The 23131-nt window shown below is 61.2% G+C and overlaps 1 protein-coding gene across 1 annotated transcript in view; it reads right to left on the bottom strand.

The window, feature by feature from the left end:
- LOC141726535 (tenascin-X-like) overlaps positions 1 to 21737 on the bottom strand; it is an 82559-nt gene extending 60822 nt beyond the window's left edge. Inside the window, 13 exon segments of the mRNA XM_074531460.1 lie at positions 61 to 411; positions 1021 to 1371; positions 1642 to 1998; positions 2988 to 3299; positions 4777 to 5133; positions 6234 to 6527; positions 7589 to 7678; positions 10119 to 11018; positions 12415 to 12568; positions 13979 to 14091; positions 16534 to 16761; positions 18050 to 18315; positions 21678 to 21737. Coding sequence (XP_074387561.1) covers positions 61 to 411; positions 1021 to 1371; positions 1642 to 1998; positions 2988 to 3299; positions 4777 to 5133; positions 6234 to 6527; positions 7589 to 7678; positions 10119 to 11018; positions 12415 to 12568; positions 13979 to 14091; positions 16534 to 16761; positions 18050 to 18311 — 3769 coding nt within the window. The 5' untranslated portion in view covers positions 18312 to 18315; positions 21678 to 21737.
- Positions 21738 to 23131: the final 1394 nt, after the last annotated feature.

A 23131-nucleotide genomic window follows, 5' to 3' on the forward strand; every position in this document is an offset into this window, starting at 1 on the left:
TCTCTACATATATCCATTAATCTGCATCCATACCTCCATCCACCCTTCCTTCTCCCTTACCCGTCACGGCCTCGGTGGACACATGGTCGATCTTCTTCCTGCCTCGGAGCCCGTAGAGGTGGAAGCGGTACCGGCGGGACGGGGACAGCCCTGGCACTGTCACCCAGCGGGAGCCGCCATCGATGGGCAGGGCCTGGGGCTGGCCCTGGGCATCCCGGTACTGCAGCGTGAAGGAGTCAAAGGAGCCCTCGGGGACGCTCCAGTGCAGCTCCACAGAGCTGGAGGTGACACCAGACACCCTCAGGTCTCCCAGTGCTGGGGTGGCCTCAGGTGTGGGGGCCTCAGTTTGGGGTTTCTCATCCTGCGGTTCCTCTGTGGGCAGGGGCTGTTCCTCTGGCTCTTCTGCAGCTCCTGTGGAGAGGGGATGGTGGTGGCTGCTTTCATCCAAACATCAATCCAACACCAACCAACCCACTCATTCATGCACACTTCCATAATCTGGACCATCCATCCATCCATCCATCCATCCATCCATCCATCCAGTCGTATTTCTTTTCACACACTTTGTCCTTCAACTCCTCCTTTAATCTCACGTCCTTTTGACCCTGTGACCACCCAACCATTGATCTGATCTCCCCTGTGGAACAACCATAAATCTGCCTTTAGGAAACCATCTTGCATCATCCATTTTCATCCGTCCCGTTTCCTTCGGTCAGTCCTTGAATCGAATCCACCATGCGCACCCTCATTGACTTGCACTTTCCAAACCCAGGACACAAACCAGCAACTCACACGTCCATAAATCTGATGTCCGTCCATCCATCCATCCATCCATCCATCCACCCATCCATCCATCTATCCATCCATCCATCCATTCCTGTATCCTCCATCCCTCCACCACTCCATCCCTTTCTCCAATCACCCATCCCTCCATCCCTTCACCCCTCCATCTCTCCATATATCCATTATTCTTCATCCATACATCCACCCACCCTTCCTCACCCCGACCTTCTCCCTCACCTGTCACGGCCTCGGTGGACACATGGTCGATCTTCTTCCTGCCCCGGAGCCCGTAGAGGTGGAAGCGGTACCGGCGGGACGGGGACAGCCCTGGCACTGTCACCCAGCGGGAGCCGCCATCGATGGGCAGGGCCTGGGGCTGGCCCTGGGCATCCCGGTACTGCAGCGTGAAGGAGTCAAAGGAGCCCTCGGGGACGCTCCAGTGCAGCTCCACAGAGTTGGATGTGACACCAGACACCCTCAGGTCTCCCAGTGCTGGAGTGGCCTCAGGTGTGGGGGTCTCAGTTTGGGGTTTCTCCTGCTGCGGTTCCTCTGTGGGCAGGGGCTGTTCCTCTGGCTCTTCTGCAGCTCCTGTGGAGAGGGGATGGTGGTGGCTGCTTCCATCCAAACATCAATCCAACACCTCCCAACCCACTCATTCATCCACACTTCCATAATCTGGACCATCCATCCATCCATCCATCCATCCATCCATCCATCCATTTTTGTATACTCCATCCATTCCTGCATTCCTCCATCCCTTCACCACTCCATCCCTTCCTCCATCCCTTCATCCCTCCATCTCTACATATCTCCATTAATCTGCATCCATACCTCCATCCACCCTTCCTTCCCACTTACCTGTCATGGCCTCGGTGGACACATGGTCGATCTTCTTCCTGCCCCGGAGCCCGTAGAGGTGGAAGCGGTACCGGCGGGACGGGGACAGCCCTGGCACTGTCACCCAGCGGGAGCCGCCATCGATGGGCAGGGCCTGGGGCTGGCCCTGGGCATCCCGGTACTGCAGCGTGAAGGAGTCAAAGGAGCCCTCGGGGACGCTCCAGTGCAGCCCCACAGAGCTGGGGGTGACACTCGAGACCTTCAGCTCCCCCAGCACTGCCTGCACCAGGGGCGCCTCAGATGGGGGCCTCTCAGTTTGAAGTTTCTCATGTTTTTGCTCCTCTGAGGGCACGAGCATCTCCTCTGGCTCTTCTGTGCCTGCAATGGACGATGCCATGGTAATCCTCTGTCCATCCCAGCATCCATCCCACCAATCAATGCATAAATCCTTCCATATGCACTTTTATCTGCAGGGCTATTCATTCCAGCACCCATCATCTGCCCGTCCATGTCAGTACAGGTCATACCACGGACATTTTGCATCAACTCCTTTAATCTCACCTGGCATTGGGTCATCCAGCTACCCACCCACTGATCTGACACGGAAACCCACTGAGAAACTGCCCCAATGGATATCATCCATTATCCATCTTCATCCATCCATCCATCCATCCATCCATCCATCCATCCATCCGTCCATCCATCCATCCATCACCCATCCATCCATCCATCATCCATCCATCCATCCTCCATCATCCATCATCCATCCATCATCCATCCATCCATCCATCCATCCATCCATCCATCCATCCATCATCCATCCATCATCCATCCATCCATCCATCCATCCATCCATCCATCCATCCATCATCCATCCATCCATCATTAATCCATCCAGCCATCCATCCATCATCCATCCATCCATCCATCCATCCATCATTAATCCATCCATCCATCCATCCATCCATCCATCATTAATCCATCCATCCATCCATCCATCCATCCATCCATCCATCCATCATCCATCCATCCATCCATCCATCCATCCATCCATCCATCCATCCATCATTAATCCATCCATCCATCCATCATCCATCCATCCATCATCCATCCATCATCCATCATCCATCCATCCATCCATCCATCCATCCATCCATCCATCCATCATTAATCCATCCATCCATCCATCCATCCATCCATCCATCCATCCATCCATCCATCCACCATCATCCATCCACTCCCGCACCTCCTCCACCTCTTCCTCAGCCCACCCAATCCTCCTTCCCTTGATCCCTCCATCTTTCCACGTACCCATCATCCTTCATCCACCCATCTACCCACCCTCCACCCTCTGACCTTCTCCTCACCTGTCACGGCCTCGGTGGACACATGGTGGATCTTCTTCCTGCCCCGGAGCCCGTAGAGGTGGAAGCGGTACCGGCGGGACGGGGACAGCCCTGGCACTGTCACCCAGCGGGAGCCGCCATCGATGGGCAGGGCCTGGGGCTGGCCCTGGGCATCCCGGTACTGGAGCGTGAAGGAGTCAAAGGAGCCCTCGGGGACGCTCCAGTGCAGCCCCACAGAGCTGGAGGTGACACCAGACACCCTCAGGTCTCCCAGTGCTGGAGTGGCCTCAGGTGTGGGGGCCTCAGTTTGGGGTTTCTCCTGCTGCGGTTCCTCTGAGGGCAGGGGCTGTTCCTCTGGCTCTTCTTCAACCCCTATTGAGAAAGGATGGTGGTGGCTGCTTCCATCCAAACATCCATCCAACATGTACCAACCGACTCATTCTTTCACACTTGCAAATTGTGGAGCATTAATTCTGGCATCCATCCATCCATCCATCCATCCATCCATCCATCCATCCATCATCCATCCATCCATCCATCCATCCATAGATCCATCCATCATCCATCCATCCATCCATCCATCATCCATCCATCCATCCATCCATCCATCCATCCATCCATAGATCCATCCATCCATCCATAGATCCATCCATCATCCATCCATCCATCCATCCATCCATAGATCCATCCATCCATCCATCCATCCATCCATCCATCCATCCATAGATCCATCCATCATCCATCCATCCATCCATCCATCCATCCATCCATAGATCCATCCATCATCCATCCATCCATCCATCCATCCATAGATCGATCCATCCATCCATCCATCCATCCATCCATGGATCCATCCATCTATCCATCCATCCATCCATCCATCCATCCATCATCCATCCATCCATCCATAGATCCATCCATCATCCATCCATCCATCCATCCATGGATCCATCCATCCATCCATCCATCCATCCATCCATCCATCCCACCATGCTGTTACATGTCCTACACCCCCGAGCTGGCACTCGGGATTGGAGGAAACTGTGGAGAGCTTTGGTGCAAGGATGGGTGCTGGATGACGATGGTAACGATGATGATGGGTGATGATGATGACAGTGGGTTCTTGACAGCAGGTGAGTATGGGATGAGATGAGATGGGATACGATGGTCCGTCCATCCATCCATCCATCCATCCATCCATCCATCCATCCATCCACCCATCCATCCACCCACTCATCCATCCATCCATCCATCCATCCATCCATCCATCCATCATCCATCCATCATCCATCCATCCATCCATCCATCCATCCATCCATCATCCATCCATCCATCCATCCATCATCCATCCATCCATCATCCATCCATCCATCCATCCACCCACTCATCCATCCATCCATCCATCCATCCATCCATCATCCATCCATCCATACATCCATCATCCATCATCCATCCATCCATCCATCCATCCATCCATCCATCCATCCATCCATCCATATCCATCCATCCATCCATCATCCATCCATCCATCCATCATTCATCCATCCATCCATCCATCCATCCATCCATCCATCCATCACCCATCCATCCATCCATCATCCATCCAGCCATCCATCCATCCATCCATCCATCCATCCATCCATCATCCATCCATCCATCTATCCACCATCAGCCATCCACTCCCGCACCTCCTCCACCTCTTCCTCAGCCCACCCAATCCTCCTTCCTTTGATCCATCCATCTTTCCACGTACCCATCATCCTTCATCCACCCATCTACCCACCCTCCACCCTCTGACCTTCTCCCTCACCTGTCACGGCCTCGATGGACACGTGGTCGATCTTCTTCCTGCCCCTGAGCCCGTAGAGGTGGAAGCGGTACCGGCGGGACGGGGACAGCCCTGGCACTGTCACCCAGCGGGAGCCGCCATCGATGGGCAGGGCCTGGGGCTGGCCCTGGGCATCCCGGTACTGCAGCGTGAAGGAGTCAAAGGAGCCCTCGGGGACGCTCCAGTGCAGCCCCACAGAGCTGGGGGTGACACGCGAGACCCTCAGCTCCCCCAGCTCTGCCCGCACCAGGGGCGCCTCAGATGGGGGCCTCTCAGTTTGAAGTTTCTCATGTTTTTGCTCCTCTGAGGGCACGGGCATCTCCTCTGGCTCTTCTGCGGCTGTGATGGAGAGGTGAGGGTGATGGGTGTGTCCATCTGAACATCCATCCACACTTTCATCTCCTGGATCATTCATTCTGGCCTTCATCACCAACTCATCTATTCCAGCACGGTTCTTCGCAGACAACTTTTGCTTCAACCGATTCTTTAACTTCTCCCTCATTTGGATCATCCAGCCACCAAATCACTGATTTGATACATCAAACCTCCAGCAAAGTGTCCCCACACCCATTCACCACTGATCATCATCATCATCATCATCACCATCCATCATTACCCATCAGAATCAGCATCCATCCATGCATCCATAGATCCATCCATAGATCCATCCATCATCCATCCATCCATTCATCATCCATCCATCCATAGATCCATCCATCCATCCATCCATCATCGTCCATCCATCCATCCATCCATCCATCCATAGATCCATCCATCCATAGATCCATCATCCATCCATCCATCCATCCATCCATCCATCCATCCATCCATAGGTCCATCCATCCATCCATCCAGCCATCCATAGATCCATCCATCCATCCATCCATCCATAGATCCATCCATCCATCCATCCATCCATCCATCCATCCATCCATCCATCTATCCATCCATCATCCATCCATCATCCATCCATCCATAGATCCATCCATCCATCCATCCATCCATCCATCCATCCAGAGATCCATCCATCATCCATCCATCCATCCATCCATCCATCCATAGATCCATCCATCCCTCCATCCATAGATCCATCCATCCATCCATCCCTCCATCCATAGATCCATCCATCCATCCATCCATCCATCCATCTATCCATCCATCCATAGATCCATCCATCCATCCATCCATCCATCTCACCATGCTGTTACCTGTCCTCCACCCCCGAGCTGGCACTTGGGATTGCAGGAAACTGAGGAGAGCTTTGGTGGAAGGATGGGTGCTGGATGACGATGGTAACGATGATGATGGGTGATGATGATGACAGTGAGTTCTTGACAGCAGGTGAGTATGGGATGGGATGAGATGGGATACGATGGTCCATCCATCCATCCATCCATCCACCCATCCATCCATCCATCCATCCATCCATCCACCCTCACCTGTGATGACATCAGTGGAGACACGGTCGATCCTCTTCTCACCCCGGAGCCCGTAGAGGTGGAAGCGGTACCGGCGGGACGGGGACAGCCCTGGCACTGTCACCCAGCGGGAGCCGCCATCGATGGGCAGGGCCTGGGGCTGGCCCTGGGCATCCCGGTACTGCAGCGTGAAGGAGTCAAAGGAGCCCTCGGGGACGCTCCAGTGCAGCTCCACAGAGCTGGAGGTGACACTGGTGACACTGAGGTCACCCAGGGCTGGCCGGGATGGACGCTGCTTTTCTGGCTCGGCGTTGACTGCAATGGAGTGGGAGCAGTGTGGGCACAGGCAGCTGTCTGTCCATTCCCATGGCCATCCATGTGTCCAGCCTCCCTCCGTCCATCCCTCCCTTTTCCCTCCATCTCTTCATGCATCCCGTCCTCCATTCATGTCTGCATTCATCAGTGTCTTCATCTCTCTAATCCATGGGCCATCCATCCATCCATCCATCCATCCATCCATCCCTGTGTCCATCCATCCACCCCTGTGTCCGTCCATCCATCCATCCATCCATCCGTCCATCCATCCATCATCCATCCATCCATCCATCCATCCATCCATCATCCATCCATCCATCCATCCATCCATCCATCCATCCATCCATCATCCATCCATCCCTGTGTCCATCCATCATCCATCCATCCATCATCCATCCATTCATCCATCCATCCATCCATCCATCCATCCATCCACCCACCCATTCGTCCATCCATCCATCCGTCCGTCCATCCATCCATCCATCCATCCATCCATCCCTGTGTCCATCCATCCATCCCTGTGTCTGTCCATCCATCCTTCCATCCATCCATCCCTGTGTCCATCCATCCATCCATCCCTGTGTCCATCCATCCATCCCTGTGTCCGTCCATCCATCCTTCCATCCATCCATCCATCCATCCATCATCCATCCATCCATCCATCCATCCATCCATCCATCCATCCATCCATCCATCCATCATCCACCCATCCATCCATCCACCCATCCATCCATCCATCATCCATCCATCCATCCATCCATCCATCCATCCATCCATCCATCCATCATCCATCCATCCATCCATCATCCATCCATCCATCCATCCATCCATCCATCCATCCATCCATCCATCATCCACCCATCCATCCATCCACCCATCCATCCATCCATCATCCACCCATCCATCCATCCATCCATCCATCCATCCATCCATCCATCCATCCATCCATCCATCCATCCATCCTCTCTCCATCCCAGAATCTCCTGAACTGGATGGGACCCACAGGGGCCATCAACTCCAACCCCTGAGCTGATCCCCTCCATCCTTCCCCACGTCCGTACCTGTTTTCCCCACGTCCCTCCACGGCTCCGTCACCTTCATCCTGTCCAAGTCGCCCCATTCCAGCACTTCCACCTGGTTTCCACCGTCCCCTGTCCCCAGACAGTGCGTTACAGGACATCCCTGACACCCCTCTCCCATTTCCCTTCCCAGGATGTCCTTCCTCCTGATCCCTGTGATCCTCCTCCTCCTCAGGATGTCCCTTCCACCCATCCTCCCTGTTCCTCTCCCCAGGATGTCCTTCCTCCTGATCCCTGTGATCCTCCTCCTCCTCAGGATGTCCCTTCCACCCATCCTCCCTGTTCCTCTCTCCAGCATGTCCTTCCTCCTGATCCCTGTGATCCTCCTCCTCCTCCTCAGGATGTCCCTTCCATCCATCTTCCTCATCTCTCCTGTTCCTCTCCCCTCCATCCCTACCTGGAATGTCCCTTCCCCGTCCTGTCCCTGTCCCCATTCCCACCTCCCTGCATCCATCTCACTCTGATGTTCCTTTCTCCTCATCCTCCCTGTTCCCCTCTCCAGGATGTCCTTCCTCCTGATCCCGGTGATCCTCCTCCTCCTCAGGATGTTCCTTCCACCCATCCTCCCTGTTCCCCATCACCTCCATCCCACCCTCCCTGGAATGTCCCTGTCCCTGTCCCATTCCCACCTCCTTGCATCCATCTCACTCTGATGTTCCTTTCTCCACATCCTCCATGTTCTCCATCCCCTCCATCTCACCCTGCCTGGATTGTCCCTGTCCCTGTCCCTGTCCCTGTCCCCGTCCCTGTCCCTGTCCCTGTCCCTGTCCTGTCCCTGTCTCTGTCCCTGTCTCTGTCCCTGTCCCTGTCCCTGTCCCTGTCCCCATCCTGTCCCTGTCCTGTCCCTGTCCCCGCCCTGTCCCCGTCCTGTCCCCGTCCCTGTCCCTGTCCCTGTCCCTGTCCCTGTCCCTGTCCCTTCCCTGTCCCTGTCCCTGTCCCTGTCCCCGTCCCCATCCTGTCCTGTCCCTGTCCCTGTCCCTGTCCCTGTCCCTGTCCCTGTCCCTGTCCCCATCCTGTCCCTGTCCCTGTCCCCGTCCCCATCCTGTCCCTGTCCCCATCCTGTCCCTGTCCCTGTCCCTGTCCCTGTCCCTTTCCCTGTCCCCATCCTGTCCCTTCCCTTTCCCTGTCCCTGTCCCCATCCTGTCCCTGTCCCCGTCCTGTCCCTGTCCCTGTCCCTGTCCCTGTCCCTGTCCCTGTCCCTGTCCTGTCCCCGTCCCTGTCCCTGTCCCCATCCTGTCCCTGTGCCTGTCCCCATCCTGTCCCTGTCCCTGTCCCTGTCCCTGTCCTCATCCTGTCCCCATCCTGTCCCTGTCCCTGTCCCTGTCCCTGTCCCTGTCCCTGTCCCCATCCTGTCCCTGTCCCCGCCCTGTCCCTGTCCCCGCCCTGTCCCTGTCCCCGTCCCCATCCTGTCCCTTCCCTTCCCTTCCCTTCCCTTCCCTTCCCTTCCCTTCCCTTCCCTTCCCTTCCCTTCCCTTCCCTGTCCCCATCCTGTCCCTGTCCCTGTCCCTGTCCCTGTCCCTGTCCCTGTCCCCGCCCTGTCCCTGTCCCTGTCCCTGTCCCTGTCCTGTCCCTGTCCCTGTCCCCGTCCCTGTCCCCGTCCCTGTCCCTGTCCCTGTCCCTGTCCCCATCCTGTCCCTGTCCCCATCCTGTCCCTTTCCCTTTCCCTGTCCCTGTCCCCGTCCCTGTCCCCGTCCCTGTCCCTGTCCCTGTCCCTGTCCCTGTCCCTGTCCCCATCCTGTCCCTGTCCCTGTCCTGTCCCTGCCCCTGTCCCTGTCCCCGTCCTGTCCCTGTCCCCGTCCTGTCCCTGTCCCTGTCCCCGTCCTGTCCCTGTCCCCATCCTGTCCCTTTCCCTTTCCCTGTCCCTGTCCCTGTCCCTGTCCCTGTCCCTGTCCCTGTCCCTGTCCCCGTCCCCATCCTGTCCCTGTCCCTGTCCCCGTCCTGTCCCTGTCCCTGTCCCTGTCCCTGTCCCTGTCCCCATCCTGTCCCCGTCCTGTCCCTGTCCCTATCCTGTCCCTGTCCCCATCCTGTCCCTGTCCCTGTCCCTGTCCCTGTCCCTGTCCCCGCCCTGTCCCCATCCTGTCCCTGTCCCCATCCTGTCCCTGTCCCCGTCCTGTCCCTGTCCCTGTCCCTGTCCCTGTCCCCATCCTGTCCCTGTCCCCGTCCTGTCCCTGTCCCTGTCCCCGTCCCTGTCCCTGTCCCCATCCTGTCCCTGTCCCTGTCCCTGTCCCTGTCCCCATCCTGTCCCTGTCCCCATCCTGTCCCTGTCCCCGTCCTGTCCCCGCCCTGTCCCTGTCCCTGTCCCCATCCTGTCCCCGTCCCTGTCCCCATCCTGTCCCTGTCCCTGTCCCTGTCCCCATCCTGTCCCTGTCCCCGCCCTGTCCCTGTCCCACCATCCCCTCACTCTGATGTTCCTCTCTCCCCATCTCTTCCCCCCTCCAGGATGTCCCTCCCTTGTCCTCCCATCCCCGGGGTCTCCTTCCCCCCCGCCCCTCCCCAGTGTCCCCACAGCCACCTGTGTGTCCCCGCGCTGTCCCCAGGCCCGGGTGCCGCCGCAGGACGTAGGCCAGGATGGCACGGGCCACCTCTGTCACCGTCTGGTTGCCACGCAGAGGGAACTTGGTGGCCCGGAGGTGGCTCTCGAGGCGCTGCAGCAGCGAGCCACTGTACGGGGACAGCCGGGCCACCAGCTCCTGCAGGGAGGGGACGCCTGGGGACAGGGGGGACCACGGGGACTCTGGGGACCACGGGGGTGGAGGGGACCCTGGGGACCCTGGGGACACTGGGGACTCTGGGGACCCTGGGGACACTGGGGACACTGGCAGATCATGGGATGCTGGGGACACTGGGGACCACGGGGATGGAGGAGACCCTGGGGACCCTGGGGACACTGGGGACACTGGGGACCCTGGCAGCTCTGGGAACTCTGGGGACTCTGGGGACATTGGGAACTCTGGGGACACTGGGGACACGGATGACCCTGGGGATCCTGGTGACCCTGGGGATCCTGGTGACCCTGGGGACTCTGGTGGCACCGGTGACCCTGGTGACTCTGGTGACACTGGTGACACTGATGACGCTGGTGACTCTGGTGGCACCGGTGACACTGGTGACTCTGGTGACCCTGGTGACTCTGGTGACACTGGTGACACTGGTGACTCTGGTGGCACCGGTGACCTCGCGGGTGCTGGCGATCCCAGGGACCCTCGAGCTGCTGGAGATGCTGGAACCTTGGCAGATGCTGGTGACCCCAAGGAGCCGGGTGACCCCAGGGACAAGTCTGGTGACAGGGGTGACACCGGTGACCCTGGGGACTCTGGGGGTCCTCGGGCTGGTGGTGCCACTGCTGGGGACCCCAGGGAGCCCTGAGGTGACGCCGGGGACCCCTCGTGGTGGGGCACAGACGGGGTGAGCGCTGTGGAACAAAGGGGAGCCGTGTCACCGATGTGTCACAGACACTGGGGACATCCCTGTCCCCATCCCTGTCCCCATGTCCGTGTCACCACTGTCGCCATGCCCAGGCTACCGCTGTCCCTGTTCCCACCCTTGTCCCCACCCCCTGGCCATGCCATTGTCCCCAATGCAATCCTTGTGCCACCCCATCTCTGCTCAGTGCCACGCTGTCACCCCACTGTCACCATCGCCGTGACATTGCTGACCGCACACCTGGGCTGTCCCCTTCACGGTGACACTGTGCTGTCCCCGTGCCATTGCTGTCCCCATCACGGTGACACTGTGCTGTCCCCTGTGCCATTGCTGTCCCCTTCATGGTGACACTGTGCTGTCCCTCTGCCATTGCTGTCCCCTTCATGGTGACACTGTGCTGTCCCCGTGCCATTCATGTCCCCATGGTGACACTGCACTGTCCCTGTGCCATTCCTGTCCCCATGGTGACACTGTGCTGTCCCTGTCCCTGTGCCATTGCTGTCCCCTTCCCGGTGACACTGTGCTGTCCCCGTGCCATTCCTGTCCCCTTCCCGGTGACACTGTGCTGTCCCCGTGCCATTCCTGTCCCCATGGTGACACTGCGCTGTCCCCGTGCCATTGCTGTCCCCTTCACGGTGACACTGTGCTGTCCCTGTGCCATTCCTGTCCCTATCACAGTGTCACTGTGCTGTCCCCTGTGCCATTGCTGTCCACGGTGACACTGTGCTGTCCCTGTGCCATTGCTGTCCCCTTCACGGTGACACTGTGCTGTCCCTGTCCCCATACCCCGACCAACCCCATCCTTGTCCTCTCGCTGTCCCCGTCCCCATGGTGACCCCGTGCCATCGCTGTCCCCACCCCTGGGCCATCCCCACTGTCTCTGTGCCACCCTGTCCCTGTCCCCATGTCACCCACTGTCCCCACTTCCACTCCTGTCCCTGCTGTGTCCCTCACTCTCCATCTCTGTGCCCGCTGCCTTGTCCCCAGGTGTCCCCGGGGTGTCCCCAGGTGTCCCCACGGTGTCCCCACGAGTCCCCAGGTGTCCCCACCTGTGCACCACCCTGTCCCCAGGTGTCCCCGTGGTGTCCCTGTGGTGTCCCTGTGGTGTCCCCAGGTATAGAACCGTCTCTCCACCCTCACCCCCCTGCCATTCCCACCCCCTTTCCTGTCCCCACCGTGTCCCCACAATGTCCCCAGGTGTCCCCAGGTGTCCCCAGATGTCCCTGTGGTGTCCCCAGGTGTCCCCACCTGTGCACAGGTGCAGGACCCTCTCTCCATCCTCACCCCCCTGCCATCCCCACCCTCACCCCGTTCCTGTTTCCCCATTCCTTGCCCTGTCCCCACCGTGTCCCCAAGTGTCCCCAGGTGTCCCCAGGTGTCCCCACCTGTGCGCAGCCGCAGGACCCCGGGTGCCCCCAGGTGCGGCCCCCGTCGGGCCTGGACCAGCAGCTCGAAGGGGCGGCCTGGGGACAGCCCTGTCACCGAGAAGGCGACGGCAGAGCTGGGCAGTTCGTGCGTCGTCATGGCCACCGGGTCATCCTGGGGACATTTGGGGACACAGTGAGGGGACATGGGGGGGACCATGGGGACAACACAGGGGGACACTGGGGACACTGTGGGGGAAACCACGGGGACACCACAGGGACACACTGGGGACACACTGGGGACACACTGAACACTGGGGGAAACCTTGGGGACACCACAGGGACACACTGGGGACACTGGGGACACACTGGGGGACACCATGGGACATAATGAGAGAAACCATGGGGACACCACAGGGAACATTGGGGACACACTGGGGACACATTGGGGGACACCATGGGACATAATGAGAGAAACCATGGGGACACACTGAACACTGGGGACACACTGGGGACACACTGGACACAGGCTGAGGACACCATGGGACACACTGGGGACACACTGGACACTGGGGACAAATTGGGGACATTGGTGAGGACACCATGGGACACACTGGGGAAACCATGGGGACACCACAGGGAACATTGGGGACACACTGGGGACACCTTAGGAACGTGTTGGGAGCTTGAGGGACACACTGGGGACATGTTGGGGACATGGCAAGGACAGGGTGGTGACTCGTTGGGGACACACCAGGAACGTGGTGGAGACAGCACAGGGAACACTGGGGACAAATTGGGGACATTGGTGAGGACACCATGGGACACACTGGGGACACCTTAGGAACGTGTTGGGACCTTGAGGGACACATTGGGGACATCTTGGGGACACAGCGGGGACAGGGTGAGGACATTGGGGGACACCACAGGAACACACCAGGAATGGGGTGGAGACACCACAGGGAACATTGGGGACACACTGGGGACACACTGGGGACACACTAGGGACAGGCTGGGGACACACTGGGGACACACTGGGGACACCCTGGGGACACATTGGGGACACACTGGGGACACACTGGGGACAGGCTGGGACACACTGGGGACACGCTGGGACACACTGGGGACATACTGGGGACAGGCTGAGGACACGCTGGGGACACACTGGGGACACACTGGGGACACACTGGGGACACATTGGGGACATGCTGGGACACACTGGGGTCACCCTGGGGACACACTGGGGACAGGCTGGGTCACCCTGGGGACACCCTGGGGACACCCTGGGGACACACTGGGGTCACCTTGGGGACACACTGGGGACATGCACACGTTCGGGACACATTTTGGGGACACACGTAGGGGATACCATTGGGGACACCTTGGTGACACACGGGGACGATTTGAGGACACGTTGGGCTCTTCCCATTGTGGCCACACGGGTGGCACTGGGGTGGTGCCCCTGGCATGTCCCTGTGCCCGCTGTGTCCCCTGGCATGTCCCTGTGCCACCCCTGTGTCCCCACTCACCAGTGCCACCCCCGTGTCCCCTCCTGTCCCTGTGCCACCCCCGTGTCCCCACTCACCAGTGGCACCAGTGTCACCCGGTAGCCGTCGGGCGGCACCGCGGGCTGGGCCCACGTGATGCGCAGCGACGTCGGCGTGCGGGAGGCCAGGCGGGGGGACACCCAGGGCACCTCTGAGGGGACACAACGGGGACAGAGTGGGGACAGAGCGGGGACAGCATGGGGGCACCATGGGGACACCATGGGCACCTCTGAGGGGACACAACGGGGACACCGTGGGGACACCATGGGGACACCCAGGGCACCTCTGAGGGGACACAACGGGGACAGCATGGGGACAGAGCGGGGACAGCATGGGGACACCCACGGCACCTCTGAGGGGACACAACGGGGACAGCATGGGGACAGAGCGGGGACAGCATGGGGACAGAGCAGGGACACCATGGGGACACCCAGGGCACCTCTGAGGGGACACAACGGGGACACCATGGGGACACCTTGGGGACACATTAGGGACACCGTGGGGACACCATGGGGACATAATGGGGACACCTTGAGGACACCTTGGGGACCGTGCAGGGACACCGTAGGGACACCATGGGGACACCCAGAGCACCTCTGAGGGGACACAACAGGGACAGAGTGGGGACATAACAGGGACAGCATGGGGACACCATGGGGACACCCAGGGCACCTCTGAGGGGACACAACGGGGACAGAGTGGGGACAGAGCGGGGACACCCAGGGCACCTCTGAGGGGACACAACGGGGACAGAGTGGGGACAGTGCGGGGACACCGTGGGGACACCATGGGGACACCCACGGCACCTCTGAGGGGACACAACGGGGACAGCATGGGGACAGAGCGGGGACAGCATGGGGACACCCAGGGCACCTCTGAGGGGACACAACGGGGACAGAGTGGGGACACCATGGGGACAGCATGGGGACACCCAGGGCACCTCTGAGGGGACACAACGGGGACAGCATGGGGACAGAGCGGGGACACCGTGGGGACACCCAGGGCACCTCTGAGGGGACACAACGGGGACAGCATGGGGACAGAGCGGGGACACCGTGGGGACACCCAGGGCACCTCTGAGGGGACACAACGGGGACAGAGTGGGGACACCATGGGGACACCATGGGGACACCATGGGGACACCCAGGGCACCTCTGAGGGGACACAACGGGGACAGAGTGGGGACACCATGGGGACAGCATGGGGACACCCAGGGCACCTCTGAGAGGACACAACAGGAACAGAGTGGGGACAGTGCAGGGACACCGTGGGGACACCCAGGGCACCTCTGAGGGGACACAATGGGGACACCGTGGGGACAGAGCGGGGACAGCATGGGGACACCATGGGGACACCCAGGGCACCTCTGAGGGGACACAACGGGGACACCATGGGGACAGTGCAGGGACACCCAGAGCACCTCTGAGGGGACACAATGGGGACACCATGGGGACACCATGGGGACACCCAGGGCACCTCTGAGGGGACACAACAGGGACACCGTGGGGACACCGTGGGGACAGCATGGGGACACCATGGGGACACCCAGAGCACCTCTGAGGGGACACAACGGGGACAGAGTGGGGACAGTGCAGGGACACCGTGGGGACACCGTGGGGACACCCAGGGCACCTCTGAGGGGACACAACGGGGACAGAGTGGGGACAGAGCGGGGACAGCACGGGGACACCTTGGGGACACCCAGGGCACCTCTGAGGGGACACAACGGGGACAGAGTGGGGACAGTGCAGGGACACCGTGGGGACACCATGGGGACACCCAGGGCACCTCTGAGGGGACACAATGGGGACACCATGGGGACACCACAGGGACACCCTGGGAGGGGACATCCAGGGGATGGACGGTGCGGGGGACACCCATGGGATGAGGACACCATGGGGACATCACAGGGACACCATGGGGACACCTTTGGGACACATTGGGGACACCTTGGGGACACATTGGGCACACATTGGGGACACACTGGGGCAAACATTGGGGACACATTAGGGACACCGTGGGGACACCGTGGGGACACATTGGGGACACTTTGGGGACACTTTGGGGCACACATTGGGGACACTTTGGGGCACACATTGGGGACACATTAGGGACACCGTGGGGACACCGTGGGACACCGTGGGACACCGTGACGCACCCACGTGGCAGCGGGCGCCGCCCCAGCCCGGGTGGGGAGGACAGGGGGTCCCTTTGGGGCACATTGGGGACACACTGGGGACACACTGGGGACACCGTGGGGACACCGTGGGGACACCGTGGGTCACCGTGACGTACCCACGTGGCAGCGGGCGCCGCCCCAGCCCGGGTGGGGAGGACAGGGGGTCCCTTTGGGGCACATTGGGGACACATTAGGGACACGGGGGTCCCTTTGGGGCACATTGGGGACACACTGGGGACACCGTGGGTCACCGTGACGTACCCACGTGGCAGCGGGCGCCGCCCCAGCCCGGGTGGGGAATCCCTTTGGGGCACATTGGGGACACATTGGGGACAGACACTTTGGGGACACACTGGGGGCACCTTGGGGACACCATGGGGACACCGTGGGTCACCGTGGGTCACCGTGACGTACCCACGTGGCAGCGGGCGCCGCCCCAGCCCGGCGCGCACGCCGCCGTGCCGCAGTCGGGGCCGCTCCAGCCCGGGAAGCAGCGGCAGCGCCCCCGCTCGCACCGGCCCTGGTCGCTGCAGCCGCGCGGGCACGCGGGCCGGGGCGGGGCCGGGGGCGGGGCCTCGCCCGAGGGGGCGGGGCAAGCGCAGGCACCGCCCTCGGGAGGGGCGCAGAGCTGGACGGAGCGGCCTGGGGTGGGGGGGGGGGACACGGACAGTGGGGTGAGACACGGTGACCCCCAAATGACACCCAATGACCCCCCCAAAAACCCCCCCAATGTCCCCACTAAAACCCACCTCAGTGACCCCTCAGTGACCCCCAAATGACCCCCAATGACCCCCCCAAAACCCACCCCAGTGTCCCCACCATAACCCACCTCAGTGACCCCCTCCAATGACCCCCAGTGTCCCCACATGTCCCCAATGTCCCCCATGTCCCCCCAACCCCCCCAATGTCCCCCAATGTCCCCTCACTGTCCCCAATGTCCCCAGCGTCCCCAATGTCCCCCCAATCCCCCCAATGTCCCCCATGTCCCCAATGTCCCCCAATGTCTCCTCACTTTCCTCCATGTCCCCATGTCCCCCCAATCCTCCCAATGTCCCCCAATGTCCCCAATGTCCCCCATGTCCCCAATGTCCCCCCAATCCCCCCAATGTCCCCCTCAATCCCCCCAATGTCCCCCAATGTCCCCTCACTGTCCTCCATGTCCCCACGTCCCCCCAATCCCCCAACGTCCCCCAATGTCCCCATGTCCCCAGTGTCCCCAGTGTCCCCGCCCATGTCCCCTGTCACCTGTCCCGGCCTGCAGTCCCCTCTTGTCCCCCCAATGTCCCCAGTGCCCCCCATGTCCCCCATGTCCCCAGTGTCCCCAATCCCCCCAATGTCCCCAATGTCCCCCATGTCCCCAATGTCCCCAATGTCCCCAGTGTCCCCCATGTCCCCCATGTCCCCAATGTCCCCATGTCCCCAATCCCCCCAATGTCCCCAATGTCCCCAGTGTCCCCGCCCTGTCCCCTGCCACCTGTCCCGGCCTGCGGTCCCCCCTTGTCCCCCCAATGTCCCCCAATGTCCCCAATGTCCCCCATGTCCCCAGTGTCCCCAATCCCCCCAATGTCCCCCATGTCCCCAGTGTCCCCAATGTCCCCGCCCATGTCCCCTGTCACCTGTCCCGGCCTGCGGTCCCGCCGTGTCCCCGCAGTGTCCCCAATGTCCCCCATGTCCCCATGTCCCCAATCCCCCCAATGTCCCCAATGTCCCCCATGTCCCCCATGTCCCCAGTGTCCCCAGTGTCCCCCCCCCGTCCCCTGTCACCTGTCCCAGCCTGCGGTCCCGCCGTGTCCCCGCAGTGTCCCCAATGTCCCCCATGTCCCCATGTCCCCAGTGTCCCCAATCCCCCCAATGTCCCCAGTGTCCCCAATCCCCCCAATGTCCCCCATGTCCCCAGTGTCCCCAATGTCCCCGCCCTGTCCCCTGTCACCTGTCCCGGCCTGCGGTCCCGCCGTGTCCCCGCAGTGTCCCCTCAGTGCCTGCACGTGTCCCTCGAGCTCCCGCAGCCGCCGCAGCACATCGGCCAGCGCGGCCCCGCACGGCCCGGGGACAGGGGACACCGACGGGGACACCGACGGGGACACCGGCGGGGACACCGGGGGGGACACCGGGGGTGGCACCGGGGGTGGCACCGCCTCCCCCCGCAGCGCCAGCGCCAGCAGCAGCAGCCGCAGCTCCAGGGACACCGGCATGGTCCTGCGGGACAGCAGGGGGACATTGTGGGGACACGGGGACATGGATGGGGATGTGGGGACACGGGGACATCGTGGGGACATCGTGGGGACACGGGGACATGGATGGGGATGTGGGGACATGGGGACATCGTGGGGACATTGTGGGGACATGGGGACATGGATGGGGATGTGGGGACACGGGGACATCGTGGGGACATCGTGGGGACACGGGGACATGGATGGGGATGTGGGGACATGGGGACATCGTGGGGACATCGTGGGGACATGGGGACATGGATGGGGATGTGGGGACACGGGGACATTGTGGGGACACGGGGGCATGGATGGGGATGTGGGGACACGGGGACATCGTGGGGACATGGATGGGGACATGGATGGGGATGTGGGGACATGGGGACATCGTGGGGACATGGGGACATGGATGGGGATGTGTGGACACGGGGACATCGTGGGGACATGGGGACATGGATGGGGATGTGGGGACATGGGGACACGGGGACATGGATGGGGACACGGGGACATTGTGGGGACATGGGGACATGGATGGGGATGTGGGAACACGGGGACATTGTGGGGACATCGTGGGGACATGGGGACATGGGGACATGGATGGGGACATGGATGGGGACATGGGGACATCGTGGGGACATCGTGGGGACATGGGGACATGGGGACATGGGGACATCGTGGGGACATGGGGACATGGATGGGGATGTGGGGACATGGGGACATCGTGGGCACATCGTGGGGACATGGGGACATGGGGACATCGTGGGGACATGGGGACATGGATGGGGATGTGGGGACATGGGGACATCGTGGGCACATCGTGGGGACAGGGGGACATGGGGACATCGTGGGGACATGGGGACATGGATGGGGATGTGGGGACACGGGGACATTGTGGGGACATGGGGACATGGGGACATGGATGGAGACATGGATGGGGACATGGATTGGGACATGGGGACATCGTGGGGACACAGGGACACGGGGACATGGGGACATCGTGGGGACATGGGGACATGGATGGGGATGTGGGGACACGGGGACATCGTGGGGACACAGGGACACGGGGACATGGATGGGGATGTGGGGACATGGGGACACGGGGACATGGATGGGGATGTGGGGACATGGGGACAATGTGGGGACATCGTGGGGACACGGGGACATGGATGGGGACGTGGGGACATGGGACTTGGATGGGGACATGGATGGGGACAGGGGGACACGGGGACATGGATGGGGACATGGATTGGGACATGGGGACTTGGATGGGGACATGGATTGGGACATGGATTGGGACATGGGGACATCGTGGGGACACAGGGACATGGGGACATGGATGGGGACGTGGGGACATGGGGACATGGTGGGGACACTGCGAGGGGGCACAGGGACACGGGGATATGGGGACATGGGGACATGGATGGGGACATGGGGACACCTGGAGGGGACACCGCGAGGGGACATGGTGGGCACACACAGGGATGGCTGTGGGGACAACTGGGGGACACACAGGGACACTGTGGGGACAGCTGGGGGACACAGGGATACCAATAAAGGACACAGGGACACCTGTGGGGGGACACAGGGACATGGGGGACACACAGGGACACTGTGGGGACAGCTGGGGGACACAGGGACAGGGATGGGCAGGCAGTGCCATCCATGGGGACACAGGGACACCAGTAAAGGACACAGGGACATCCATGGGGACACCCCTGGGGACACACAGACACCTCAGACCCAGCACCCCCCAGTCCATCCCAGTCCCCCCCAGTCCATCCCAGTGTTCCCAGTTCCCCCCAGTGCCCCCCAGTCCATCCCAGTCCCCCCCAGTCCATCCCAGTGTTCCCAGTTCCCCCCAGTGCCCCCCAGTTCCCCCCAGTTCCCCCCAGTATCCCCCAGTTCCCCCCAGTTCCCCCAGTCCATCCCAGTCCCCCCCAGTATCCCCCCAGTACCCCCCAGTCCCCCCAGTTCCCCCAGTCCATCCCAGTTCCCCCAGTTCCCCCAGTTCCCCCCAGTTCCCCCCAGTATCCTCCCAGTCCATCCCAGTTCCCCCCAGTTCCCCCCAGTTCCCCCCAGTCCCCCCCAGTATCCCCCAGTCCATCCCAGTCCATCCCAGTTCCCTCCCAGTCCATCCCAGTGCTCCCCAGTTCCCCCCCCCACTTCCCCCAGTTCCCTCGCAGTCCATCCCAGTGCTCCCAGTTCCCCCCAGTTTCCCCCAGATCTCTCAGTGCCCCCCAGTCCTGCCCCTTTCTCCCAGTCCCTCCCAGTTCCCCCCAGTCCCCCCCAGTATCCCCCCAGTCCATCCCAGTATCCCCCAGTTCCCCCCAGTCCCCCCCAGTCCCCCCCAGTTCCCCCCAGTTCCCCCCAGTATCCCCCAGTTCCCCCCAGTTCCCCCCAGTCCCCCCAGTCCCCCCAGTCCATCCCAGTCCCCCCCAGTATCCCCCAGTTCCCCCCAGTCCCCCCAGTATCCCCCAGTTCCCCCCAGTCCCCCCAGTCCCCCCAGTCCATCCCAGTTCCCCCCAGTCCCCCCCAGTTCCCCCAGTCCCCCCAGTATCCCCCCAGTCCATCCCAGTTCCCCCCAGTCCCCCCAGTTCCCCCCAGTTTCCCCAAGTCCCCCCCAGTCCATCCCAGTATCCCCCCAGTATCCCCCCAGTCCATCCCAGTTCCCCCCAGTCCCCCCAGTTCCCCCCAGTTTCCCCAAGTCCCCCCCAGTCCATCCCAGTATCCCCCCAGTTCCCCCAGTCCATCCCAGTTCCCCCAGTCCCCCCAGTCCCCCCAGTCCCTCCCAGTTCCCCCCAGTTCCCCCCAGTATCCCCCAGTATCCCCCAGTCCCCCCAGTCCCCCCCAGTATCCCCCCAGTTCCCCCAGGCCCCCAGTCCCCCCAGTGCCCCCCAGTTCCCCCCAGTTACCCCCAGTTCCCCCCAGTCCATCCCAGTTCCCCCCAGTCCCCGCCAGTTCCACCCAGTTTCCCCCAGTTCCCCCCAGTCCCCCCAGTTCCCCCAGTTCCTCCCAGTCCCCCCCAGTTCCCCCCAGTCCCCCCCAGTCCCCCCAGTCCCCGCAGTCCATCCCAGTTCCCCCCAGTTCCCCCCAGTCCCCCCAGTCCCCCCCAGTATCCCCCAGTTCCCCCCAGTTCCCCCAGTTCCCCCCAGTATCCCCCAGTCCCCCCCAGTTCCCCCAGTTCCCCCGTCTCTCCCAGTCCCCCCGAGTCCATCCCAGTCCATCCCAGTCCATCCCAGTCCATCCCGGTCCCCCCCAGTCTCTCCCAGTCCCCCCCAGTCCATCCCAGTCCCCCCAGTTCCCCCCAGTTCCCCCCAGTTCCCCCCAGTTCCCCCCAGTATCCCCCAGCACCTCCGGCCGCTCCCGCTCCGCTCTCGCTCTGTCCCGGGCGGGGTGTCCCGAGGGGGGCGGGGCCGGAGGCGGGGCCAGGGGCGGGGCCAGGGCCACACCCAGCCCGCCCCCTCCCCAGGGGAGCCGCCCCCGCCCGTGTTTGGGGCGTTGCCATGGAAACCAAACAGCGGAGCGGGAGCGGCTCCAGGGAGAGTCCAGTAAGGGAAACCAGTGAGACCAGTGAGGGAAACCAGTGAGACCAGTAAGGGAAACCAGTGAGACCAGTGAGGGAAACCAGTGAGACCAGTAAGGGAAACCAGTGAGACCAGTGAGGGAAACCAGTGAGACCAGTAAGGGAAACCAGTGAGACCAGTAAGGGAAACCAGTGAGACCAGTAAGGGAAACCAGTGAGGGAAACCAGTGAGACCAGTAAGGGAAACCAGTGAGACCAGTGAGGGAAACCAGTGAGGGAAACCAGTGAGACCAGTAAGGGAAACCAGTGAGACCAGTGAGGGAAACCAGTGAGACCAGTAAGGGAAACCAGTGAGACCAGTAAGGGAAACCAGTGAGACCAGTGAGGGAAACCAGTGAGACCAGTAAGGGAAACCAGTGAGGGAAACCAGTGAGACCAGTGAGGGAAACCAGTGAGGGAAACCAGTGAGGGAAACCAGTGAGACCAGTAACACCAGTGAGAGAAACCAGTAACACCAGTGACACCAGTAACACCAGTGAGAGAAACCAGTTGCACCAGTGACACATCCCAGTGACACTACAGTGACACCAGTAACGGAAACCAGTAACACCAGTAACACATCCCAGTGACATCACTAACACGTCCCAGTGCTCCCAGTGCTCCCAGTAACACAGCACAGCCCACCCCAGTGCTCCCAGTTACACCAGTATGGCCCATCCCAGTGACACCAGCAACCCCATCAACCCCAGTAAGCCAAACCCAATGACTCCCCAGTGACCCATCCCAGTGACACCAGTGACACCAGTAACACATCCCAGTGACACCAGTGACACATCCCAGTGCTCCCAGTAACACCAGTGACACATCCCAGTGACACCAGTGCTCCCAGTAACACATCCCAGTGCTCCCAGTGCCCCAGCGCTGCCCCTCCCAGTGCTCCCAGTGCTCCCAGTAACACCAGTAACACATCCCAGTGCTCCCAGTGACACATGCCAGTGACACCAGTGACACCAGTAACACATCCCAGTGCTCCCAGTAACACCAGTAATACATGCCAGTGCTCCCAGTAACACCAGTGACACCAGTAACACATCCCAGTAACACCAGTAACACCAGTAACACATCCCAGTGACACCAGTAACCCATCCCAGTATCACCAGTAACACATCCCAGTGACACCAGTAACCCATCCCAGTATCACCAGTAACCCATCCCAGTGACACCAGTAACACATCCCAGTGCTCCCAGTAACACATCCCAGTGACACCAGTAACACATCCCA

Source organism: Zonotrichia albicollis, chromosome 36 (genome assembly GCF_047830755.1).
Source record: "Zonotrichia albicollis isolate bZonAlb1 chromosome 36, bZonAlb1.hap1, whole genome shotgun sequence".
Taxonomy (NCBI): Eukaryota; Metazoa; Chordata; class Aves; order Passeriformes; family Passerellidae; genus Zonotrichia; species Zonotrichia albicollis.